The sequence below is a fragment of the Seriola lalandi genome, unplaced genomic scaffold (genome assembly GCF_002814215.2).
Source record: "Seriola lalandi dorsalis isolate HSWRI2012SDOR001 ecotype SW California unplaced genomic scaffold, Sedor1 jcf7180002053683, whole genome shotgun sequence".
In the NCBI taxonomy this organism is placed as follows: Eukaryota; Metazoa; Chordata; class Actinopteri; order Carangiformes; family Carangidae; genus Seriola; species Seriola lalandi.
In genome coordinates, this window is record NW_019524236.1 from 35,310 (window position 1) to 63,193 (window position 27,884).

Genomic DNA, 27,884 nt, shown 5'->3' on the forward strand with positions numbered 1-27,884 from the left:
ATTAAGAACAGTGATCCAATCATTGTCTGAAGGATCCTGTCATTTTTCTTCTCTTTTCCAAACACCAAACACAAGATCAATTGTAAGGAGTGGATTAAATTGTGTGTTAGCCTACTTGTAATCTGCAATCCAACCCTAACCCTTGTTTCCAAGCACAATGGAGATATTCATGGCGGGTTTCCCCGTCCTTCATGTCGTGTCCCTGTTTGCTTACAAGGACGTAAATAACAAAAAGATGCATGGACAAAGGTGTCTGACACTATAGGTGTTCCAGGTGAGTTTCTAGAAGTGTGAAGTGTGTATTTTGTGAAAATAGGCAGGAATTGCATGCTAACTAGCAACACAGCATGCAAAACAGCATAACAATGCCAGAGCACCCACGAACTTCAACAGCGTCTTTGACATGGCAGCCGGAGTGAACGTATTCACTCTCACCGCTGTCGGTCTGAACGTACAGTTAGGGCAACATTAGCAGCTCTGTCCTGCTCATTCAGCAAATCCAGCCAAACTCAGTCGTAAAGATAGCAGTACATTTGCCAAACGCATCGAGTGTTGCTATTTGAAAAAGGGAACAATTAAGCACAAATCTAGCTTCTTGTTAGAACAAAATTACAGTCTATTTCTTTATCACAATGTACCAGGGCAAGCTAATTAGCTGCTAACAATGCTGCACCTCTTCTACTTTGTTCGTGAGGCTGCTGACGTTCTAAGACTTTCTACCTGGGACATGTAGCCTCAGTCTTTTTGCATTATATTACGTATTTAAAACTCCTTTTACAAATTTCCTGTTTTAAAATCAGTGAGTTGGAGACTTTCATTTTGAAAGTTAAAGCTAAAGTGAATTCATTAACTCAAGCTGAAATCTGTGAGCCATAGCTGTGATTTCAGCCGTCTGAATAGTAGCCTGATTTTATCTACCAACATCTGAAATCGGGGGAACCATTTTTAAAAATATTACAACAAAAATTTCCCACCTAGCACTGCATGTGTGCCATGCTAGCACAGACAGCTTGAGCGGCATAATAACAGTAAGTAAATGGGCTTAAGGGTCAATTAGGTTTGCTTTCCAACCACACAAAGGGACCTTGAATGTGATGATCCATAACGGCTACTGAGATGTTTACTTGCCATCCAACTCTATTGTCCATGTTGACAAAAAACCCATCACTTTTCCAACAAAGTGGATTTCCACTTCACTGTAAAACTTTGTTTGATGTACTGCAACCCAACTCTTTCAAGTATTGGAAAATCCATTTGGAAAGCAAAAGTAGAAAACACACAATGAGAAAACTATTAAAGACGCATTAGAGAGGAGTTTTTAGATGAGGAAAAAAAGAGAGAGCTGAAAATAGAAGCTCCGTCGCTGCCCAACACTGGCAGAGGAGAGTGAACAGTTTTCCACATTAATCAAAAGTGAGTCTGTTGCACTCACAGCATGTTGCAGGCAATTAGAGAGATACTTCATGTGACCAAAACCACGATTAAACCCAGCCACCCTCACCAGCAACCCAAACACAACACACAGTCTCTGGCTGGAGGGTTAATAACACAAACCTTTAGGATACCTTGTGATCTTACGAAAACAAGCGCTTTTATTACATCTGGCAGAGACTTTTTGGAGGTTTAACAAATTATTTCCTGCAACAGCAAAGACTCAGGGGCAGTTAGGAACCATGTCCGTATAGTTTAGCCCATCAATTACATTTTGACATGGATGAGGTTGTAAGCAATTACAAGAAAATTGCGAACTGCGTTAAGAAAACACATTATGTAAAAGCTTAGGCAGTGATTAACACTTGATATTAGCGGTTAACACCAGCAGTGAGAATATTTTGTTCTGTAGCAGAGCTGCAGTAACTAGTCGATCCCCATGAAATTGTTTAACAAAAATTTGAATAATTAATTGTTTTATGTCATTTTTAAAGACAAAAAAAGTTAAAATACCCTAGCTCCAGCATATCAAACAAGACATCTCTATTCATCATGCTGGGATTTTGGAAACTGTGATGAACACTTTTCACCATTTTCTGAAGGCTTAAAATACAATTATTAATCAATTAATGGACAAAATAACTGACAGATTAATTAAAATAATCATTAGTTGAAGCACTACTCTCTAGTATTTTTCCATTTTCTACTATGTGTGTATAGCAGGTATGTGCGATGTGTCCATTCCCTCTCACTCACTAAATGTTTCTGTATTTCAAATGCTGTATTTAATGCAGTGCATTGAGTTACAAATGTCATTGCATCACTCGCCTCACACTCAACTTTTTGGTGCTAGAATAACCTTTGCGTTCTCCCCTCTCTGTTGCCGAGGAGACTACAGTCAGGATGCAGTGATTCTAGGGGAAATGTGACATGTTGTTCTGACCACAAACTTTCCAAAAAAAAGGAGACCTACACAGACAACGACACTAGATCAGCTCACACCCAAAGAGAAGAAAAAAGACCACTTTACAAGCATCTCTTCAGTCACACATGATGGACAACACAGAATGACATGAACAGATTGCTCCACAGAAATCAGAAGCTCTAATCACGGCACCAAGGTGATCACAAATCATTTCTGGCAAATGCATCGATTGGTGAGTGACAACTATTCAATCTAGCATTTATAAAACTAATTCCTTTGGTAACAAACGCACGCTTTCACTGTGAGAAAGCGAGACACACACCTCACTGTATAACAACCAGGATGTGAGGAGAGATTAACTTCTATGAGCAGTCTGCAGTTAGAGATTGAGACGAATCCACAGCATTCACTGTGATCCCCAGGTCAACATTTACACAATGAAATGTCTGGCAGCGGGGTTAAAGCCTGAGCTGTAACAGCAGGTGAAGCAGAGTACGGCAAGAAGCAAAATCCTGGTGCTGCAGTGCTTTTAAAAACACTTGTCCTAAATCCTAATATCAACAACACTGTGAAGTGTGTTAGTGGGCACTGACAGAGATACTGACAGGCACAAAGATCAAAAAGCATATGCACTGCTGCCTTTGGATATTTTTGGATAAGCAGTCAAGCTGATGTTCTCAAACATCCACGAATGAGCCGTAAATGCCAGCGTTTCCGGCAGTGGGAGCTACAGATTGCAAAGACACACAAAAGCTGTGATCAGTGAGTTTGCTTCTCTTACCTCAGGTGCTTTGACTTGCTCCTGTGGCTCTCCATCTGCACATGTTGCTTCCTCTGATATGTGGCTCTGCGTGTCAGCAGTGGTCTTCAAATCACCCTAAAAAAGAAAAATCAGCCAACAAACACAGGAGTGTGTGAAGTTCATCTGCCTGTCATGTTTTGCTTTATATGGCATCCAAAGTGGAATCATCATTTATACTTTCCCATGCCAATTACAGCTATTGCACCACATGCACATGTTAAATAAGTCGACCCTCTCACCTTGCAGTAGCCAATGACTTGTTCTGCAATGCTACTGATGTGCAGCATGTATTGGTGCAGTCTCCGTTGGTATTGGAGAGCAGCGAGTTGAGCTTCGTTCTGCAGAGTTGACACCTGGGCCAACAGGAACTGCTCCCTCCTGTTCCACCTGAGCCTCGCCATCCGGGCTTCGTGCTCCAAAGTTGCGCGTCTTTCTTCCAGCGCGTCGGTAACCGTGCGGAGCGCGTCCACGCAGCAGTGTTCCCCTTTGTCTCTGTCCTCACCGGACAGCAGGAGCCCGCATCCTCTCTGACAAACACCCTCAACACGATGACCGGTGTCCGGCTTCGTTTGCGACGCCATCCCGCCGCCTGAGTTTAAAACTTGGCAGCAAGGGTCCTTCTCCCCGCAAGAAGTTGGGCAATCAGCGCACATAGTTTGCGCAGGGAACTTTTCTACGCAGCACAATGAGTTGGGACAAAGTTGTTGTACAAGTCTGAACACATGAGAGCGAGAGCGCAGTGAAAGTTTGAGCGGTCTGCGCAGCTCACGCTGAGCTGAGGGGCTGCGCCACTTCTCTCACAACATGAGCTCAGATGTTGGGTTGATGGGAGTGAGATGTGTGTGAGCACAAAACTTCTCCCAGCGCACTCACCTCTGCTCGGGGTCATCATGCCTCTGTGTTTTTTTCCTCTGCTCACAGACAACAACATTTTTTGACTTGAATTAACGTCAGACATGTCGCCATTTTTACAATGTGGTGGCTTTCACCCCAGTTTGATTTAGTTCCGCTGTGATAGGTGTCTTGTGTGTTATAACTCTTCTCCAGCAGAGGTCGCCCACTCTTTCACACACTCTCAGATGGCTCACTTGGAAACAGACTCGATTAAAAAACGCTCATCAGTGCATATCATGATTGGCATTATCACTGGGGTTTTATTGAACCTCCTCCCAACCCAATTAATTGAGTCTACAGTTTGCACAGTGATGATATGTCACCGAAACTTGTCTCAAGGGGTCAGTGCCCTTTCAATGGCTAAAGCCCAGCTGTAACACAATATGTGCATGGAGACCTTCACTTATAAAGCCTTCCTGCATGAGTCCAGGGCAGTCTTACCGGCTGACACAGCATGACATATTGCAGGCATGTCGGGGAGGGCGTCACGTTTCAGGTCTCCCAGCAAAGCAGTCTGGTTCTACTCTGCTGTGCACCACTTTAAAGTATGTTTTGTGTTGTCTGAGCTGTCAAAGAACAGGTGTAGATTTACAAAGACAATACCACAATCCGTCCGGGGACTGCACACCTGTCTGTAAAAACACATACACTTGGGGGTTAGAAGAATGTAATTTTTCCCCTGTCAATCACTGAAAATGAAATAGTTGCTCCAATATTTCTTTATGATGTGATATTAAATTCAATCGGTTAAAAATGGCAAATAGGTATGTTTCAGAAGTGAATGAGTTCAAAGTGTGGAGGATGTGATAGGAGGAGGCAGACTGAACCAAGCTGCAGCCCAGGTAACAATGGTCGTGAGTGTGCTTTGGGGAAAGTGTTCCACAGCCACCTGGGACCAGACCTATCACACAGGCCATATGTTTGGACTGATAAGCCACTGAATCTGGAGCAAAATCATGGCAGGGGTAAAAAAAAACACACACACAGTTATCTCTTTCTTTTGTTCTCCCTGTGAGCTGATTTCAGTGAATAACCATTAAGACCCGTGAACGAAATGGAAGGGAGAGGTAAAGCTCAATAAGAATCTCAAATCTGATTCATTTGGTCTGACCTAATCCACAAAGAGAAGTGATATCAATCTACTTTTCATCAGCTGGATACCTGATAGGAGACAAAACTCCAACAGCTGTTTCTGCCTGAAAAACTAGACATTGACCGAGTCCACGGCCTTATCTGTAATGGAAGACAGATTGAAACACTATCTCTGATATATTAGGTACTGGCTTCAGTAAAGAATGGCTTTCTCCTAGAAATCAAGGGGGAAAAAATCCACTCATAAATGGTGCAAATACTTGAGTTGATAATGAAAGGAAGTCATAAATCATCAACAATGCTCTAGTTTCTCTTATTTGATATGTGAGAGCTGAAACACTGCTATTAATATTTCACATATAACCAGTCTGAAGTTCGACTTTAATCCCACGGCAGCAATGGCTGAGGACACAAGTGATTTTTATTTAAATCCACCTCAGGGGTGTCGGCACTTTATCACATCTAAAAGCAGAGTGAAAAGCAACCTGAGACCAGTGCAGCTGTCCGACCCCAGTGGAGGATCTGTCTGAATTTGATAACCCTGCTCACAACTTTTGACACATTTTCTTAGTATGAGTGTTTAAAGTGAAACTAGCTGGACATGCCGAAGAAAAAATATTCTGCTGTGGTCTCTGCTTTCATCTTGAAGTAACATCAGTTTTCAGACTGGGCTCATGTGATCCCTTCTGGACTCCAGTCATCCATGATTCAGTCACTTGTGAACTCAGACTGACTCACTGTGGGCTAAAACTTTAAACAGGGATCTCTGTGGATCCTTGGTTTCCAATCAATCGTCCTTTTCTGGTTAAATAGGACATTTATGTATAATGATGATGATCGCGTGATAGCAGAAGCTCCAAAACAGCTACTACATGGGCTTTGTGGTGAGATTAGTTTCTCATCTGCTGTTTCCAAGGTCAAGAGTGAGATTTGAACCTCGGCTTTTAAATCCAACATGAAAAAGAAGAAGTTAAAGGGCTAAAAGAAAAGGATATTTTACCATCTACAATTCTATGAAGATAATTTGATATGACCAAAAGCTCCAAAGCAGCTAATAAATAGCTACTAAATGGACCTTATGGTGGGGTTGTTTTCCCTGTGTGTAAGGGATCAGATCTCTTTTATTGCACTTTTACCAAAGGTTCATTTGTTGAAGATTATAGATGCAAAAATGACTGTAAATCTATGGTTAACATAGCATACGGTATGTATACCGTATGATAGCCTTACTCCCAATTGAGAGTCATATGTGAGAGATCCAACTTACACTTTGACTCCTGAACAAACACCAAGATTTTACATCAACACATCAGTGTCGTCTTCGACTGTCAGAGGTGGAAGGTAACTATGAACATTTACTTGAATACAGTTCTGAGGTACCTGTACGTGAGCATTTCCATTTTATGTAACTTTTTACTTGTATTCCACAACATTTCAGAAGAAGAGATTGTACTTTATAGCCTGCTACACTTATCTGACAGTTGAAGTTGTATGTTACTTTCTTTAATATAGTTTAATATATTAGGAGCTTACAAAATATAGTTGGTTGCAGAACAAACTTTCAAACTGTATTTATGAAAGTCACCCCACAGTATAATTAATGGTTACATTTTTTTGGACAGATTAGTCTAAAGCTATTAGTAGGGGTAACGTTTGGGTTGCCAAGTTATAAAAAATCCATTTGTAAGCAGCCTCTCTCCATAATCAGAATTTCTTCTTTTGATCCTAAACTACATTTTACTGTTAGCTGTTGACTTTGTTCTTGTAATTACTTACTTACTTACTTATGTAAACTTCTATATTGTGGTATTGCTACTTTGACTTGAGTAAAGAATCTAAATAGCTCTGAAAAAGTTCACCACTGTGAACTGTAACTCTGACTCACCAGTACTCAGTGCTCTCAGACTCATAATCAGCTGCACTCCCACTTAGGTTTTCATGAAACTCAGATTGTTGCATTCCCACAGACTCATGTCAGAAAAAACAAAAAACAGGAGCAATTTAATAGTTAACTACACTTTTATTGTTCCTTGTCCAGCCAATGAGAGGTTCCAGTTTCAACCCTCACATGTGCCGCTCACGTCCAGTGAAGCAGTGAACTGAGCCAAACATACGTCGCCACTGCCACCAGTGATGCCACCAAATCCCAACCATCAAGTGCACAAGACTGCAGGACCATTTCTGAACTCTAATGAGTGAGATTCCTTTAGTCAGTGTAAGATTTTCTCTCTAAAAACTCTCCCCAAGACTTTATATGAGATAATGGAGCTTAACAGCTAATGCACATATTAGGCTTAGGTCTATACTGTCTCTGACGTATAGGGATGTCACGCAGAAATGGAATGTATTTCATATGAAGCACGGAGGTTGAGAAGTTGCTATGATGCTGATTTCTTGCAAAGTAATGTACACTTTGTTTCCAGTGTCATGCATGTTAGAATGTAGAGCCACTGCTTTCGGCCAAAATGTCAAAGTTCAAGGCATTCATGCATTTGGCAACTCTTTTTATGATTCGTCGCATGAAGGAAAACTGGCAAAAGCACTTTGTGGTGGATGTTGATATAGTCACAATGTAGAAGCATGGCCAGCATCAGTCACTCAAGAAGTGAATCAGAGGAATTCAAAACGCAGCATTTGTTGTTGAGGGAAATAAACCTTTAAACTGTCCAACCAGAGGTGGGTCAAGACATACAAATATAATAATCATAAACAAAAATGGCAACAGTTGATAATGTTTATATATCTCTGATCACATGTTAATAAAAAGACAAAAATAATGCAGTGGAAACAACGTCATGAGCTTTGGATGGGCTCTTACCGCCGACATGGATGGCTTTGCTTATCTTCTGTTAATACAAGATAATGAAAAATGAAATATACTAGATTACTGTTATAGGAGCTAGGCAAGTTGTCGTATTAGAAAATATAAAGTAGCCACAGATGAATCAAACATTGCACAATTATTGGAGGGCATGAGCGTCGCTACCGTTCACTGTAACTGTTAATAGTGACTCTCACACAAAGCCATAAACGAGAATGATGAAATGAAAAATGTTTACACGAAAAAATAAAATGCCAACATTCTTTACAAAGCACCAGCTGGTACCACTGAGGTCCTAATGATACAGTCAAAACAAAAGTACTTTTCATTTAGGTTTAGGTTCACTAACATGGAGCAGGTTTCAGCATCACTTCCAGCATTGGACCAGATGTTGTGGCAAAGCCTTGATCACTGCACAGATGTACAAATACAACCAGAGGTGTCAAGCAATCAAAATAAACCACTGTTACATGTTTGCTGCTGTTCTGTCTTTGAAACTGCATGTTTGATATGTTCACTTCCTGCTCCTCTTCTTTGCTTTACATTCAGCTTTGCAAGTATGGATCCATGAGCGTGAACTCCCAAACACTTTTCAAAACCCACTTTTGTCACAATGTCAACATGCACACAATTTTCAATTGGTACTCTATTATTAATAGAGAGCTCACATTATGATTTGGAAATAAGCACTGATTGCAGGTGATACCAATCTATTTTTCTTCATAACATCCATAGTATATTAGATGGCAAAATTATATCAGTTATTGGATATATTATTTTAGCATGACATAAATTGCTCTTTTCTCTATGATGCTTGTTATAAAATCAGGTATGTGAGAGTTTAAAATTTGCTTTGACTGTATCTCTGTAACAGAGGATGAGCTTCATTTAGAAAAGAAAACATAAGAAAATGCCACTGAACTGCAAGTAAAGAAAGACATAAAGACATTTTTATAAACTCATACACTTATCCTTCACAGCTGCTTGTTTACCTTAAACTATGGAATGCACTGTAGGTCAGATTTTTTATTCAAAATGTCACAGATCAAATTAAGCCTACATTTTAAAAACACTAAACAGCCAACCTGTGCGAAGCGTTAATGTTCACACTTTCAGTCATGATCCATTTTTAAAACAAGTCACTGTGAAAGATAAGTGCAGTCATTTATATAAGGCATATTTAAAAAGTTGACAGAACTCCTTTGACACTCCTCCAAAGAGGCTTTTTGTGGATAAATAAGGGATGTCTTTGTCCATTTCCAATTTTTTCCATTTCTGTCTTTTTCCACTTTTTCCACAAGAGTTGGAATACGACGTCCCGGGTTACAGGGTGGAACCAAAAGATTGTGGAAAGTCCCAAAGTCCTTACAGGCATCAACCATAAAGAGTCTTCTTCACGGGAAGACACGGATGGCGCTACATTCAGAGGTTCAGGCAGAGGAGAGCCACCAGGAGCAGGGAGAGTACACTGAGAGACTGGGCAGCCATCACACTTCCACCTGAGAAACACACACATACATCTATGTCAATATTCACTCAGAAATTCACTAGACTGACAGTCAAATTTGCTGCTGATTTGAGGGAAAAAAATGCAATGTCCCATGAGTTTCCAGCTCTCATCCATCAAACTAAAGACCATATTTGGTGTGTGAAGTTTGATATTACACCCCATCTGTGTGGGGATCACCTTAAATGCTCCTCCATTTGTCAATGCCCTGCATCTGAAATCCTCCACGGCTTAAATTCCCAGGTCTGTGAAATCAAGCTGTCAGGTCTGGACTGAACGATAAGGGATAAGGAAAACCACAGGAGGGGTTTCCTCTACTCATCAAGATCAATTACAGAGGCTTAAGGCTTCCTCTATCCAGTCAGCCTACCTGTCAGTCCATCAGCCAGTGAGAGGATCCAGTCACTGGGCTATCAAGGCTTTAGTCATGAACCGTTAAGTTTCCCATCTTTAGCCCTCAATCTAAGGTATGAAACCTGAACTGACAGCTCTGCCCGGGCCCATGGGAACCCTCTAACTGTGACAAATGATAACCTCCCGCCAACTTTGAACCTGGTATAATCCCACTAGCAAATGGCAGGCCAAGACCAAACAGTCACAGTGTGTCACCTCACCACTGTGGATTTAAAATGTGATTAGATAACTGAAGGCTTTCTTTATTTCTATTCCACTGATGTGAAACTAAACCTGGGTGAGGATGGCACAATATTTTTTTCACAAGTGATTATTCTGAGTCATTAAATTTAATTTAGATGCTCACCGAACAGAAAATACCACTGAATGGAAAGGAAGGCTCATTCTTCTAAATTAGAGCCTTTGTCATAAAGTGTGTGTGTATATAGCTTAAACTGTGTTATATAGAAAATATATAGACAGACACATATAGACCGACTCCAGACTCCTTCAACATTTCATTTTAACATTATTTTACTTTATTACTATGATAGTCTGTAAAACTGTAATGGTTATTTATAAACATTTTTTACTTCATCAAAATAGTGACCAATCAGGAGAGTAGTTCAAGTTCAAAGTTTTATTAATTAAACTTGAACCAGATTTGCTTACAAACATGTTACCACTGCACTATAAATAATTCAGAAACGTGAATAAAGGGGACAAGTTCACACTGAGGCCTGTGTCTGTTACCTGTGATGTGGATTCGTGCCACAGCCCCATCTCCTCCTTCTGAGTGCGCCCGGACCTCCACAACATAGTTCCCATCTGTGGGCATGGGAAGGTCTATGTACCGCCTACTTGTTGTGTACAGAGTTCCTGTGGAGTGGCCCTGCTGCCTGTACAGCACCTGGGTACATGCACAAATAAGGTATAAATGTAAGGTACCCGACAGCTACTGTTTCGCCTCAGAGAGATTTAATCTGCACTAAAGTAAACTGTACTCACTTTGTAACCATCTATCGATGCCTCGTTAGCCAGCGGTTCCACGTGCTCCCAGGCAATATTCACTGATTGGCCCTTTAACTTTTTACCTATTATTTTAGGGGGTCGACTTGGAGCTGGTAAAAGACACAAAAAAAAGTAAGGAAAAACAGTTATATTAAAGTGACTCATATACAGTAAAACATATACTATACATGGTTCCGACATGTTGTTTTCCATGCAGATCCTGCTGGTTAATACTAAACCGCTTTAAAGCACAACATACGAGGTTTCTTGGTGTGGATCCGGAGGTGCTCGCTGGGTGGCCCGTATCCTGCAGAGTTGTAGCCCCGAACCTCAATAAGGTAATGGGAGTCGGGCCTCATACCCTCCAGCCTGGTGTGGTTCTCCTTGCCAGGCACCACCACCCTCTGAGCCCCACCCTCACTATCTTCCTGATTCCTCCAGTACTTCACCTGGGACACACAGGCACAGAGGTGAGATGAGTAGGATCTAAAATCTTGGTTTTACAGCACTTGTAAGAACTGATTCACAGCACGAGGAAAGGTAAAATCTCATAACAAGCAGAGTACAAGTAAAAAAGAAAAACTAAGATGGAATATAAAACTAGCAGGTGCAAAAGTTCTTCTAATGGGTGTTTCAAAAAACACGGTTTTAGATGATACATGACCTGAGCAATAGTTCATCTCTTGTTTGTTTTTTTTTCCAGCATGCCTCAGTAAAACTTTCTGCTGACCTGGTATCCATCAATATTGCTCTGTAAGAGGGGCAACCACCACACGATGGCTTCTGTGGCAGAGAGAGCTCTGCCGTCAACACTTACGGGACCTTCAGATGGAGCTGAGGAGAGACACAGTACACACTGTGATAAATAGGTTACAGCACAGTAAGAGAACCATTTCAAGGACATGCCCTTCAGCGATAATTTTTATATTGCACACACAAAACTCCAACGCAGCATATTTGCTGTGTATGATTATGCACCACACAAACTAATGGATCCATTACCCTGACCATAAACCACCTATCGCTTCCTGATTTGTGTCTATTGGCTTTACTAATGCCATTTTTCACTCAGTGGTGCTTATGCATCGTTTTAGTGATGTGAATTAATCATTGTAAGCATAGAAAAGTGAGAGAAATCCTTCTTGGCCCACATTCCTTCACTAGGCCATCGTACACTTCTCCGTGACTTATGGGCCAGTTATACAGTGTGTGTAAACTGTCCCTGCCAGGAAACTGTCCTTGAATGTTAAATTGTCACACTGGGCCTTGAACCAACAACCCATCACATAAAATCACCACGTTTAACAGAGACTGATGTAGAAAAACAATGCTGCACAACAAGCATGCACACAAATACAAACGGTCACATGTACGCCTGAGCGACAGAGACAGAGCGATTTGCAGGCTTGGCTAGAAAAAGGATAGACTTTCAATGGCAAGCGTTTCCCAAAAGTGTGCTACCATGACAACGGGGGAATCTCTGTAACCCATCGTGTCTGGGTTGCCAGTGGTTATCTCAACTGTCTGTCAGTGGAAGTTAATAAGTAGGCTAAATGCTTTGCATCCTTGGGCGAATTATCAGCTTTATGGTTCATGCTACGTAGATCATGATAATCCCCCCGCAAGAAAAGAGAGAGAGGAGAAGATGGGTTCACTTTCAAGGGGGTATTAAAATTCCTCACAACTATACATGAGAACTCCTATTAAATGGGTCCTACTCCACTGAAAACATTGGTGGCGATAAGTAGCTGACACTGACAGATTGAAATGGCAAAGTGTCGGCATATTGAAGGATTCCTCGTTCCCTGGGACTCTGAGAAAACAGGACCAGGTCGTTCTGTGACACTGCTCTCAGATTGTTTTGGCACATTTCCGCATCTGCGCTTCAGTGTTGAGTAGGAGCTATGAATTTCTTTTAGTGCTTACCATCCTGTGCAGAGTAAATGATGGCCGTTAGGCTGTAGGGTCCCTCTCCTTTGCTATTGAATGTTTTGACTTTGACTTGAAACTCCGTCGAAGGAGGGATGGACGACTCTTTGTGGACATAGCGGTTGGCCTGTGGGTCGGCTACGATCACCCTCCTCCACTGGTATTCGTCTTGAGGTTTGAAGGCCACAATGTAGCCAAAATTTGGCCCATAGTAATACTGTGGCTGTACAGGCTGATGACCAAAAAAAAAAAAACATTACTGTTAATTACCTCAAATGTTTTATCCAACACACATTTCAAACCTGGAATTAAAGTCTTAATCCTGTCAGATTTCACGTCATGCATATCATGCATCACCCCCTTATGCCTGTGCTATGTACCAGGATTAATGGCAAGATTCGGAAAGGGCTAACTCCAGTAACCAGATGATGTTTACATATCTCTCAGTAAAAATGACGGCATTCTGTGATTTATATACAAATAGTTGTGGCAGTTTGCTGGCTCGTCCCTCTTAATCTGCCCTTACGCCTCATTTCCTCTGCTGGCACCCTTGCTTTATCATCACACCATATGTCCAGCAAGACATGCCGGCAACGCTAACCCCTAAACACATCGTCTCATCCTCCAGCTGCTCGGGAATTGAACGCCCATGCCTCAGCCAAGCAAAAGGCAATTTACTCATGAGAGTTAATTTATCAACAGCTGCATCAGGGGGAAGGAGAGGATAATAATTCAGTTCAGTCATTGATTTTTGTTGATAGTGATTGTTTTGTTCCAGCCAATGCCTATTCTTCAGTTCCTCTACATGTTCTGTATGCTCTGCGATGTGCTGTCCTCAACTTCTATAGTCCTCTTACTCATTTTTAATATGCTCACGCACAGTACTATGCTGTTGTCCTCCAAAACTGTCAACAACGGCTTCTTTTTAATCTCTGTTAAAAGGAGACTTGCATCGCATTAACTTGCATTCTGAACTGAATGGTTTCTCTGTACCCATTTTTTTAATGTTTGATTAATTTTCCTGTACCACTTTTTATTTGTATTGTCAGACTTTATAAATTGAAATAACAGAGTCATGCGTGCAGCAATCTGTTCTCTTTTTATTGTGTATGCCTACAAACCAACATCTCATTAAAATAAGTGTGTGTTTATCCTCAGTTTTGTATCATCAAAGTGTTTTTTTTTCTTCTGTGAAGTATTTCTTAACATTGTTTCAAAAAGTAATAAGGTTATTATCCTTTTTCCTCAGGTAACCTTTAGTGGTTTAGCATGTGATAGCAGCCCAGTACTTTTACATGAACTTGTAACCTTTTCACCCCTACGCCCAGTGGAAAGTCCAGACCTACCGTCCATGTGATGGTCAGTTCTCTGCTGATCCCTCCGCCCCCGCCGATGTCCAGGGGCGCCACCACAGGAACTACAATGAGACAGCAAGAACAAAACTCTGAGCCCACATGCTAAAAAACCCACACAAACAACGCCAACCCACACAGGCTGTAAGCTATCCCTGGCAGCACTACTGAAACATCCTTCCTCTGCAAATATAATATCAATGTCTTCTCCTGAGCCAAATGCAACACCTTAATGTCCATGTGGGAACCTTGCCACTGAGGGAGACAGAGGGGCAAAACTTCTCTTGTTTTGCTTTGAGTCTAATAGCTTACTCTCAAATGATGATTATTTTTTTAAGAGAGGTTACTGTAGGCCTGTGATTTCCATTTTATAATTGAATTTCAGTATACAGTTTCAGCAAAGTGCTCATTTGTAGAGGTTTGTGTGGTGAGTTTGGCAGCATGCTTCTACTGTAGGAAGCGTAGCATGATGGGATTTCTGCTGACTCATTCCTACAGCAATACTTAACATAAGTAAACAGTGCTATAATAAAATGATGATGAATAAATATCAGATTGGAAAGCTGGACTGTAGCAGCACATTTCCATGACCTTTCAAGTTATTCTGACTCTTTACCCTATACATCTTATTCACCCTATGTAAGCCTATAGTCAGGACACAATCTTACTTGCTTCCAGGGTTTTGTCTTTAGGTGACGGGCTGCTTGGCTCTCCTGTCCCAAGAGTGTTGGTGGCAATCACCCTGAACTCATATTCTGTCCAGGGGAACAGATCCGTCACTGTGGCTGTCTCAGCATTGCCCTCTACATCTGCAGGAGCTGGAGAGAAATGCACAGATTTCAGCACTGAGCAGCGCAGGTTGTGCTGTCCTGCAATTTAACAAAAATATCCTTAAAACAATAATGAAGTTCTGTTTTGGGAAAACCATTCCTATATTTTAGTCCTGGAGGCATGACTACATTACAATTTAGCCATTTTTACGAGACATTAACTACCATGTAGGCCGACAATATCACTATGTGGCATGACCCAAATTATTATATCACCAGAGTCAGCTCAGCATTAAGGTAGCAATGTTTATTTGACCAACTAGTATTCTCACATGTAGTGGCATTCTTCCACACATCCTTTGAGAAGGAGTCCCTGTACTGGACAGTATATTTGGAGATGGGGTTGTGGTTGTCTGCTCCTCGGCTCCACTGCAACGTTACACTCTTGTCAGTTTTGTTTATCAGTCGCACCCCACCTGGTGCACCGGGGGGACCTGGAGTGAAGAAAAGAATAAGAGACAACTTAAAAGTGGTGTTTGATGGGTGATGAGCACAAGTGTGGCTGCAGAGCTGTGTAGTAGGAATCCTCCACTTTGACTTGTCCCTCAGGCAGACAGTGACCTTTATCTTCATCCAAGCTCATGGAGAAATTCTTGTCAAAAGTCCTGAGTCATTTAACAACTTTTTATTTCAACATTTGTCTCCAAAATTACATGACAGTGTTTGATGCATATGGAACGAAGTACATCAAAGCCCTTACAATTCCTCTTGTTAGTGTCTTTTTAAGAGACATCAGCAAAGACTGATGGATTAAGGCATTAGAGCTTAGAGCCCATGGACACATATGAAGTGAAGCTTAAGCAGAAGCTTTTGAATCCAGTGTTTCTCTTGGTCCTCCTGCTCCTCTTGATTCTTCCTTTGAAACATAAAAATGGTCTAATAGAAAACCCAGACTGTGTCAGGGTTAGCCTCCCAACCCGCAGCATCGGAAATCAGCCAGGATTTACTTTTTCCAAGTCATGAATATGAGCCGAGACAAGTAAGGCGATTAGACAGCCAAAGCTGGACAGCCCTTAAGCTTCAGCTCTCCTCTAAGAGATGGAAAGAGAAATTTAGTTTTTTATAATTCAATGTAAGGGATGAAATATTGCACAGATTTTTTTTTCTATGTCTGTACAATACTGTGTCATATGGATGAACGCTTAGCACAGTGTGTATTTGAACTGATAAGGTTCAGTGAGATACTGTATCCCAACAACCAAATTTAATAAAGTTTATGAATAGTTCTCCTAATTCACAGGCACTTAAGTTAACACAGCCACATTTCAACACTGTTCCAGGCAAGACTGTAACATTACGCTACAAAAACACACACACCCATCGTATGAAAACAACTCTTCTCCCTATCTCAAATCCCTACTAATAACAAGCTACAGGTGCAGAGCTGTGTTGTTAGCTTCAACAATCTCCCGAAGCAGATCTGCTTCCTCATCTGCTGTGATAAATGGCCGTCTTTCATCTCTCCCTCACTGCGCCCCGGACTGCTGGCATTTGGCACTCCATTAGGAGCGGCCCTGGGCCTGTGTTTTGGTTCCACTCAGGGAGACGTCACAGTCAGCTGCTGTGCGTTCACCTGGCCGTCTGTCAACACCTGCTCTGAAAGCAGCAGCAGTGGCAGCACACCCAGGGCACAACAGGGATCACTGGCAACCAGATCACTGCTAGAGTTCTTGGTTTCCTATCTGAAGAGACCCTTTGTCCGCCAACGCTGGGCCTGTTTCAAGACCCGAGGGGAGGGCTGTAAGGCAAGCTCTCACTCATCAGGAAGTGGAGGGTGAAAACAAAGCCTGATGAATCATCCAGGAGGTGAAATCCAGTAAATGACAGACAGAGGACTGCGGAAGTGTGGCAGTGTTTATTTTGTGCATGATTATATCTGTATATGGCTAAAAGAGCAAGTGCTGAAATCAACAGAACACCGTATCAAAATATTGTGTTGAGAGAAAGAAAATCCATCATGTTCTACATACTAGTCGCCAAACGCTCACCACAATGCATTACACAACTAATAACTACAAAACACACTGGTTGCTGTGATGCTCTCTCTCTCTCTCTATAAAGTGCTACTTTATTCAGTTATAATGAAGACAAGTGGAAGCTGAAACTCTATTCATAACAGTTCTTAATGGCACAGAAGCATTGCTTGTTCTATTCATTTTAATTAGGTATACTGCTGTGTCTAACAATGCAACCACAGCAACAGCTTGTTATTAAAACTCATGCCAAAAAAAACATTCATACAAAAAATGTACAGTTTATCTTCTTAGTTGGCTAACTGGATGCTTTGGATAAATATGAGCTAATTTGCAATGTGCCAGCATTCAGCCAAACTATGTGATGTAGAGGCCAAGCACCAGCACATATGTCCTTGAGTTGAATTTTTCACTATTTTTGGAGAGGCTGTAGCCACTGCTTGGTGTCTAAATGCATCATCTTTGAACAGACAGTCTAGGTGGTAGTGGCAGATAGTTAGTGTCCGCTCTGTGTCTCTGTCTCCTGCATGAGGACACAATTCACTTCCTTCCATAGCTCCTTCCAGCTCTCTCTCTCTCTTTCTTTCTTTCCCATGGAGTCTCGGGGTTGACAGATTATCCCGCAGAACAGGCTACGGTCTGGTTACTCTGGAGAGATTTACTTCTCTTCAAACATGTACTGGACAACATACAGCACTTGTGCTGTCTGTCTCTGTCTCTTCCTCTCTTATTTTCACACACACATGCACTTTCCAGCTGTATATTAATAATAAAAATAAATAAAAGTTGGAGAAAGTTCTAATGAGTAATTCAGGAATATGTGTCCAACAAACTGTGGTGTTCTTGTGTTCAGTTTAACAGACTCTATATAATTAAAGCTTCAAATCCGTAAAGTATTTCTCTAGCTCATTAAATGCTGTCAGGGCAGTGTGTGTGTGGTTTGATCAGATTTGATTGAAAGTACCCAAAAAACCTATTGACTGTCTTATATAAATAAGAAAAAAAATATAAATACTACTTAATCCTGATTAGTGACATCACCACAATCCTGCTGACTTCAAACCAGTGAGGAGAGCACAGACAAAAACACAGAAACCTCTAATGTAAAAAACAAAACAAAATTGTTATAATTTTGGCAGAGAATAGTGTTTGGGCTTTTAAGACATTTATGTACAAGGATGTATGAATATGTATAATTGCACCAGTCATGACTCACCCCTGACGACCAGGTGGGCAGAGGCCGTGATGTTGTCAACGGGGGTCTGTGCGGTGCAGCTGTAGCGTCCGCCATGCTTCAGCTGGACGTTTTTAATCAGCAGCTCTCCATTTGAGCTCCCATTCTGCATAAAACAACAAAGCAGACAACAGCTCATTTAGGAGTGAACAAAACGTGATTCATCATGAGGCAAAGTGCTCCTACTGTGTGCCTGTCAAAAGGAAATGATCATGTTAGATATTTTCTCACTCAGCCTGAAACTCATCTGGAAATAAGCATATAATTATTTCAGTCACTTGCAAGACCAGAGGGACTGAAATATCAACCAATTAGGTGACGTGGACATGGGCTTCAGCTAAAGGGCTATCATCTCTTTCCCTGTCGAGAAACGTCAGGCTCCACACAACGTTTGCTTTAGACAGCACCGTCACTGTAAAAAGGTAAAACCAACACAGAAATCTACTTTAATTTACTTTAAATGCATGACTGCATTGGTTTTGCTAATACCACACAAACATAATAAAGTGGAGCTGGACCCCATCTTCAGGAGGGGAAAATCCTCCTTGTGTACAAAAATGGGGAATCATCAATCATTATCATAATTTGGTATTTGTTTAGCAGGCAGAGTGACAAATGAAAAATGCTGACCACTAGCTTACGGTTAGAGCTGCGCTAAGAGAGAGAGGGAGTATGTCATGTCAAAAATAATGAATGTTAGCAGAAATTGCTATTTAACTGATGCACAATGCACAATTCCACTCAGGGAAGGAATGTGAAATGGCTGAGTCATATTCATTTAAAACAGGCCGTATTTTTCCATTTCAGGTATTCCAGTGAAAATACTACAGGCATCAACCCAAACTCAAATATGAATTGACATGGATGAACTCCAGGCTAAAGCTAAGAGTTTGTCGTTATGGAAAAGATGTGGCTACCATGTTAAACTATGATTATGTATAAAAACATTAACTAACCAATATGATTTCTTACCGGGGTGCGTTCATAATGTTGGCCATCCTTGTGTAGGTCAATGACTCTGCCATCCAGGGACCAGATGAAAGTGATGTCCAAAGAGGGGTCATGTGACGCAGCACACTGCATCCAGGCGTTCTCACCCACTTTAACGTCAGCGTTGGACGGTGCCAAGGTGATCTTTGTGGACTCTGGGGAAAAACACAAGAAGTAGAGGAGATCAGTGTTGATAAGTAAGAGTTCGGTCCAGCCTCTGAATACATCAGTCCAGGATTTTTTTAAATTTTTTTTTTAGAGGAGATTTGATTCAACAGAGTCAAGTTACAGGCAAACAACTTACATGAAAAAGGGAATCTTGAGGAGTCACATAGTGGACAGATCTATGCTGTTTTTATGAAATAGGTGTAACTGTTCAATACATGCACATGTCCAGGAGAGGGCAGAAAAGAGCTGTATTTCCACTAAAAATGTCTAACAGCTAAAATTGAATGTCTTAAAAAATGACAAGCAAAAAAAAGCCCAAACCGATGTTATTATTTGCTATTCAATCAAACAGTCCCGACATGTTCATAACTCAAGTTTATTTCTCATCTTTCATTGAACAGTGGTGAAGACTCATCCCTTGTCTCGTCACATTTAATCTAAAGCAATTCTCCTCTTGCCTTGGGGGGAAAGACTGAATATCTACCAATAGCCTGTAGCCTGTACACTGTCACTCTGCTCAGATGGCCATAATTCAACAACCGTAGACATTTGGAGGTCAGGAAGGTTTGGTGGGACAGAGAGTGACAGGAATGATTGCCAGCCACGGCTGACATTAGTCCAAGCAACACCAGCTGTCCTGGAAGCATCAGGAAAAAAAGGCATAAAGAGAGTTGTCAATTACACATTGTTCATTAGCTGGAACTTGCCTGTAACCAACAGAGAGCCGACGCTGTTGGCCTTGCCCCGGTCATTCTCGGCGAAGCAGGTATACCTGCCTTCATCTGCTCGCGTCACGTTGAGGATCTCCAGGCTCCCATCCTCCCAGATGAACACCCTGAGGAGAAAAAATAATTAATTCTTCACACACTGAAGTAAGAAAGAACTATACGGTATAAAATATTCAGCACCATACGAAGGTCAAAAGTCCATACGAATGTTATTCCATGGATATGTGGATGATGAAAAATGATGAAAGAGCTCTGAATGTCTGCCAGCACTCTAATGGATATATGGTTCTCTGAGGAAAAAAAACAGTAAGTGAACTTGAAACTACTCAGCAAGAAGCAACATTAAATTGTGCTAAAGGCTAAGGCAACAATGTTTGATTCATTTTTCTCTGCATATTTCATATTCATGCATGACAAACAGCATTGTGCCAAGCTGCCCCGTCACTACTCCACACCCTCTCTCACGCAGACGGCAGCCATAGAGAGAATGAGGAGGCATATACTGCATAGTAATTTGGCTGCTGCTCCTCCTCTCTGCGCGTCCCACTGTGGTGAATGGGAGTGTGTGAGATGGGGAGAAGAGTTCCGGGGTCTCAGAGCTTCCAGACGAGGCTTTTTTGTGTGTCAGCGAGGAGGGGGTTTACACATCCAGTCTGACCAGGCTGATGAGCTTGAGCATGAGCTTAATGTCAACCAGTGAGAGACGGCAGAGCGGTGCACAGACAAAAAACCCGAAAGATTTTGCTGTCATACAGTATATAGGAGATCTACAGCTTATCAGAGCTTACTAGAGCTAAATCATTATATTGTACGTGTCTCGCTAATGGTGAGACTTTACATTCTCAGATATTTGTCTTTGTGCTAATATGACCCAGATATGTCTCACAGTCAGAAAAAGATTGATATTTGCATTAACTACTGCATTAAAACTCATCCATCATGAACCATCCACTCTGAATCAAGACAGACAGTATTTTCAGATCAGAAGACATAAGGAAGTGTGCCATCTTATCATGAGACCGCTCACCTGGTAGAGTTGGAGAGCAGCTCTGTGTCTTTGCTCCAGGAGAAGGTTGGCTTCGGGGCTGCTTTGGGTCGACACTCGATCACCACCCGGCCGTTTTTAGCTGCCAGGACTCTCTTCACTGGGTTGTGTTCAAACGTGGGAGCGCAGGCTGAGGAAGGACGATGTGGATTATTCATCACAAACTTAGTAGAATATGCATTAACTGCAGGCATGCATACATTTATGACACATTTTCAATTCATAAAAGTGACTAGCGTACTTATGTAAGATATTGTGCATGCTACTATGAATGACCATTGTCAGTCAATTTTCTCATGTATGTGTTTTTTTTCAGCAATATAAAAGTTATTTTTCTTAATAAAATCTGACATAGCACTACATACGTCCTAATGAGCTCCAGCAAGTGACCTCTAAATCTCTGATGCAGCCATTTGTGCTGTAGCTGCAGCCAAAGTTTGACTCACCAAACACACGCAACTCTGCATTGGCATAGATGACTCCATGGTGATTCTCTGCTTTGCACTGATACATCCCTGAATCATCAAACGTCAAGCTGCTGAACCTCATCTCATTCCTGTCAAGCTGTGGAAAATAACAGGAGTGTAACGTTAAAATATCATCATTCTACATTTCACCATTTTCATGCAGTTCAATTCTATTACTAAGCACAGGGGTTAAAATCAAACTGTTGATTGTTGACATCCACTGAAGTATACATGACAATCAGTTAATTTGACTGGGAGGAGATTCCATTAATACATAATGATGTATCCAGCAGCATGTATCAAACAACCTCCCCCACTCGGCCGTCATTATCTGCAACTCTCCTGGGTATTTTTTTTTTAGACCTGATGACAGTTGTTTCTATGGAGGGTTACACAACCCATTCTGGCTGGCACCCACTCAACAACAACAGATACTTTCTCCTGACATGATGTGTACCCACAGTGCCAGCCTCCTGTCACTGCTGTGCTACTGTAACATGAACACTGAACAGTTTCTATGAGACTTGAAAGAGCTCGCAGTAATTTACAGCTACAGTTAAAATGCTCAGTTACAGGACAATAAAGACTTATGAGTTTGAATATTACCGGTTCTCCATTTTTCAGCCAGTGGATGCGTGGTTTAGGTTTGCCACTGGCTACACAGGACATAGTGTACTCGCTACCGAGGTCTTTCTCTGTGCTGATGATGTGCTCCACCCACTCAGGAAAAGCTGCAAATGAAGAAAATCAGAGTTACAGTGTTTACAGAAAAATATGAGAAAACTACAAAGCTACTGAATAACCCTAAAGCCGATATGGGGTGATACTTAAGGCATTAAAGTAGTTATCAGTTCTAAAAAGAGAAACACCTGAGAAAGTGTGCTAGGTAGTGATAAGAATAGAGGGCTGGTGAATCTATCCCTCAGAGTGCCTTGCTGAGGATTAATGAAGCTGATAAAAGACTTTTTGTAAAACTTACATTTAAGTAATGTGCGTGTTCACTGACATGTTTTATAAGAACAAGGGTGGCATGATAAACAACATACTTCTTACCTTCTACAGACACACGTGCGGTGTGGTAGTCCTTTCCTCTCGAGTTCACCGCCTCACACCGATAGGTGCCCCCGTCTTCAAACTGCACATTGTACAGATGCAGGTGAGCCCCTGCCATCTCGTGATTGGGTGGCATCGGTCCGTCTAACTTCTTCCAGTGGATCTCAGGGACGGGGCTGAGAGTGAGAAAGAAATTAAAATAATACACGAGACATGTTTTAACTCGTAATACATAATATATATGCATCATTGCACTCAAGACATCATCATTCTGAGACATGCTTTCTAAATGATTTATCCCTGTGAGTAGGCAGTGATTCAAAGAGCTTTCATTCAGTCTATACTGCTGTAAATGTCATTATGTCATCCATGAAGGGTGAACTAATATGGTGTTTTGAGAGACTGATACATCCCTATTATTATGAATGTTGTGTTTGGGTTGTCAATAGTAAGTATGTATGTACGTACTGATGTGCTGGGTCATTTAAATGACCTTATTTCATGCCACAACAATAACAGAATAAATCTTTTCACTTACTTCCCCAAAGCGAAACATTCCAAGGTGATGTTCTGCCCCACCAGAGCAGTGGTGTCTGGGAACTTGACATTGAGGTCAGCTGGGTATTTTCTGATGGGACCTGAGAGGAATAACAACAGGCCAGCATTATAGTTCATGTGCTAAACGTATGTCTAGCTGCTAATCCTGAAATAAACAGTGGTTTCAAAATGACAAATTTGGTGTTAATTTTAACTTCAGTATCCAGGTTTGTCACGGTGCCCGTCATCAGTTTGTTGGATTGATGTTATCCCAGGAAGTTTTAGTAGCAACTTTATGAACTGTGTTTGTCTCTAGCATTTCTCAAGATGGCAGATCTGCTAATTCAAAAATTTAACTTGTAAACTTGATTTTTGCCGTGACGTCCAGATTTTTTTGTTGTTGTATGTATTACATTGTGGAGTTCCAAGGGTATCTTCGATTTCTTGACATCTCAGCCACACATGTCTGTCATGTCTGTACCGACTGAGTTACTGCAGCAGCTGAGGATGAACATGGTTCAGTTCATTTACCAGAGCATTTCTTCAGCTGATGGTTTCAGTTTAAGCAGGAGAGTAGCAATAATAAAAAATATGATTTGTGTTGCCCACATGACAGTGTCAGTTGATTATATATTCACATAGCATCCATGTTTCTCATCCTGGTCTCTAAAACCAGCTAGTGTTCACATGCTCAAACACATAGCATGCTGCAAAAACCAGATCATAACTGCATAAGTCATACACAAGGCTTTAAAAAAGCCTTGGCAAAATGCAAAGATATTCACTCCCACACACACGGACACAAAAACTAGTTAAATACAGGCCACATCATAGCCAGAAGCCAACTCATAATACAAATATGCATGAGAGAGCCCAAACAACTGTTCAGCTCACTTCCTAATCTCTCCGGTGGAACAAAACATTCCAGTTGTGCTCCACTATTCAAGATGCATTTGCCACATGTGAAGTCGGCTTTAAGTTAGATGACTATGAAAGTAAACATTTGATGGATTCTGGGAAGACCCCTAAGGAAATTGTTAAAAGTGGTGCCTAGTTTTACATAAGTGACTCTTACATTAAGCCTTGCAAAAACACAGAGCATTAGCACACATAATCACATTGCTTCAGTTGGTCTTCATCTCTGAGGCTGTTCATGTTCCAGTTCATTCTTCATAACATGCTGGCTCTGTCTTAAAGGAAGTCTCAGTCTACTTCTGAGCTAATTTGTCCCTGTGAATCTCATTCAGAGCCAGTGGAATGACCTTATCATATTTAACACTATTGTTTGGTGCTTCAGCGGGGACAGGAGAAAAGAAAATCAATGCAGTATTTTGCTGCAACCAGGCAGAGTCACTTCTTGTCTTCCAGCTCATCTTTGAAACTCATCTCTTTAAGAAACGAGATACTCAGATTGTGCTGTATCCTCACACCTCCTTTTGCTGGTAAAACAGTTACAGCCTGGATATAATTTCTTTTTTGTTCTGTAGGGACCTGTGTTCAATCTGTTTGTTGTACTTCATTGTTATACTGAGCTTAAGTACATTTTATACTTCGAGACACAGTGCGTCTCTGTATACTGCATTAATCGCGGTGCATTGCAAATGTTATTGTGGCCCAAGTCCCATTCTGTCTTTTATGTGCATCATATAAAATCACTGGTTGTAAATCTGAAGAACTCAGAAACCACAAACCACTGCTTGAATGTGACCATCATTCATGGAAAGGTCAGAAATAAGCAACAGGAAAGACAATGGGTGGTAGGAAGTGAAGTACTAACGTTCAGCCTGTGGCACTAGGGGGATGTAGTTGGAGAAAACGCTCTTGGAAATGGACGGGCTGGACGCAATGCAGGAGTAGTTGCCTGTGTCTGAGGAGTCCACCTTGGAGATATAAAGGTTACCATTTGACTGGGAGACAAAGCGCCTCTTGTCCATTGGAATGAAGGTGGGAAATTCATTGAGGATCCATCGGAATGACAGCTCGGCTGCAGAGAAAGAGACACGACAAAACACCACCTGTCAATCAAGACTCTGGACACATAGCAACAGCTCTGGTAAGAGCCGAGGGGATTAGATGTGTGAGCTGACTCACTTTGAATAATCTGCGCACATACAAAATAAAAATAGCACCATTCTTCAGCGCTGAGGGAAATGTATTATTCAAGCATCTATTGACCTTTCAGATGAAATCTTATAATTCTTTTAGCTGAGAGGCATAATGGAGAGCGACCGTAAGCACATTGCCTTGTTGAGGTAATTCTGACGCTGTGGAGAGAGAGTTAACAGTGCTTTCAGACTGTTGTGTTTATGGCATTTGCATTAGCATGAATATTAAAATGATGTGTACAGTTTTCTGGGTCGAGGGCTGTGGCTAAATAACAGCAAAAAAAAAAAAAAAGTTTTATTTAACCACGTTCAAAGCGTATGACATGAAAAAGCAGGAAAAATGATAAAAATGAGGGCACATGCAGACCAGTACTAGAAGGGAAAACAAACAACAACCTTTGTGATCACATATTAGATTGAACTAAATAAGAAAGATGAAAACATTTTGTATGAGCAGGGTGGAAATAAATCCAGCATGGGGGATGGGTGCAAACTGAGAAGAAGCTTAAAAACTGATATTGAGACAGTGGAAGAATCAGTCATTATTTTTATACTTTGGAGGACATTAAGAAGGGCAATTCAATCCAAAGCCAACAGGGGATAAGATTTCTTTGGTTCATTTAATTATTTCACTAATTTGTTTCATTAGTCCAATAAAAACCCCAATGTGGATATAAAAAGTTTACAGCACATTATGTCTAATGACTATTATACCAATCACACTTTCATTTACATGTATGGGAAATGTACAATCTTCAGTCCACCTGACTTACACAGGCAACAGTGCTGTACAACTACTGTGCCGCTGTGTCGTCCACCTGTTTATCAATCAGGTAATGCTACTGCTGTAGTGATGATGCTACATGATGAGGGAGGTCGAACATAATCTTGCAGGAACACTTAAGCAGATGCAGACTCAGCGATCACATGCTGTACCTGGATGATGTGGTGGGGGAGCACAGAGCAGCACTGCCCCCTGTCCTTCTTTGACCTTCACCGTCTCCCTCTCCTCTGACGAGAAAAGATCGAGATCTAAGAGACAGAGAACAAAATCAATTGTAAGGCAGTTTCAGACTCAAGATCCACTCCAAATCCACTGTCTTATATTCACATTTGAGCTTCATATACCCTAAACTAAAGTTTTACGGACTGCATAAAGTTGTGCCTTTGAATTGAGCTGTGGTTTCTAATAGAAAGGTACATTAGCCACACTGGCATTATGAAGTTAGACCATTCACAAATTGCACTTTCCACGCCACTTATGATATGTCCCAGCTGCCCTTGCAATTTCAGTGCACTTAATAGGCATGAAAGCACAGCTCTAGGGCAGTTCTGTGCTAAGTCCGCATGGTACTGTTCATCAGTGCAGCCTGCATGGCGGTTCACATCCGGACCACTTACATCCAAACTGGACGGAGCCCACTCTGCTGATGACTGTGCCGTACGTATTGGAAGCCATACAGGAGTAATTTCCTTCATGTGTGGTTTTGATGGGGTTGCTGATGACCAAGTTGCCTCCGACTAAACTGTAGTGGCTTCCCTCTTCATTCAGATCAATTCTCATCTTGTTTAGCTTCCACCTACAGAAAAAACAATTGGGGTCAGTACAATAGTGCATTCTGAAAGCAGCCAGTGTCAATGTATATAGGAGGGTATAACCACTATTTGCCTATATTCAAAATTGTCGACAAATGGTTTGTTTTACATGCAGCACCACAAAGGAGGATATTGTCAGGTAAGTTGTTTGATGCAGTGACATGCAGTATTTTAATTGCATGTGGCAAACACCTGACATTTGGCCCTGATAGGCAGGGCATAATCTACCCAGGCTGGATTACAGACATAGATCTCTCTTGCAATACACATCTGCAGACAGTGAAAGACTTTACCAAGATCCACAAACTGGAAGCTGCTCTATATGAAGGCAAAAACAAATTTCATGTTTGGAAAGGCATAACGGACTGTACTGTGGTTGAACCCTCTTAAATACTTAATACCAGCTGTGGTCAAAGCTAATTCCTTTCCCTCTGACATCTAATTCTGGGCTCTCTGACAGTGAAACTGATTTGGGGGATGCTGAGCAGTATCATTTACATATATTTACATCTAAATTGAAATGGATCATGTAAAACACTCTAAATTTGGAGCTGCAAAATGAGATGGAGACATGATGGCAATGCTGTTTATGCTACAGCTGGAGGAACATCTTATTTTTTTATTAGGTTTTCATAGCGGTGTCCTATTTTGGCATTTAAATTATTCTTGGTATGAGAAAAACACAAACATCTGTGTTAACAAAATGATTTGTGCAGATTGTTTAACAACAAGATAAAAAATATATGGTGGGTATGTTTCTGGATGGTCATGCACGGACACGCACACACGCACACACACACACACACACACACACACACACACACACACACACGCACACACACACACACATCAAACCGTGGAAGGTTAAGATAGTCTTCTTTGTGACCTTGCCATTTAAAGGCAGACTCTCAAACTATGGGGTCTGCGACTATGAAAAGAGCCTGAGAGATGGCGAACCATAGGAAGCATACAGAGTGCACAGTGGGCAGTAATGAGACTGG

General features: G+C 41.4%; 1 protein-coding gene across 1 annotated transcript; it reads right to left on the reverse strand.

Annotated features, from left to right (window-relative positions):
• Nucleotides 1–7,144: 7,144 nt before the first annotated feature.
• cntn1a (contactin 1a) lies at nucleotides 7,145–26,923 on the reverse strand. The gene is made up of 20 exons (XM_023401471.2): nucleotides 26,689–26,923; nucleotides 26,224–26,319; nucleotides 24,960–25,166; nucleotides 23,184–23,283; nucleotides 22,646–22,821; nucleotides 22,199–22,323; nucleotides 21,572–21,689; nucleotides 21,108–21,255; nucleotides 20,060–20,187; nucleotides 19,167–19,339; nucleotides 18,177–18,300; nucleotides 15,260–15,421; nucleotides 14,826–14,975; nucleotides 14,152–14,222; nucleotides 12,803–13,037; nucleotides 11,607–11,710; nucleotides 11,136–11,325; nucleotides 10,874–10,986; nucleotides 10,619–10,775; nucleotides 7,145–9,464 (listed from the first exon to the last, which is right to left on the reverse strand). The coding sequence occupies exons 1-20, from the start codon at nucleotides 26,903–26,905 to the stop codon at nucleotides 9,388–9,390; spliced, it is 2,871 nt and encodes a 956-aa protein (XP_023257239.2). The 5' UTR covers nucleotides 26,906–26,923; the 3' UTR covers nucleotides 7,145–9,387.
• Nucleotides 26,924–27,884: the final 961 nt, after the last annotated feature.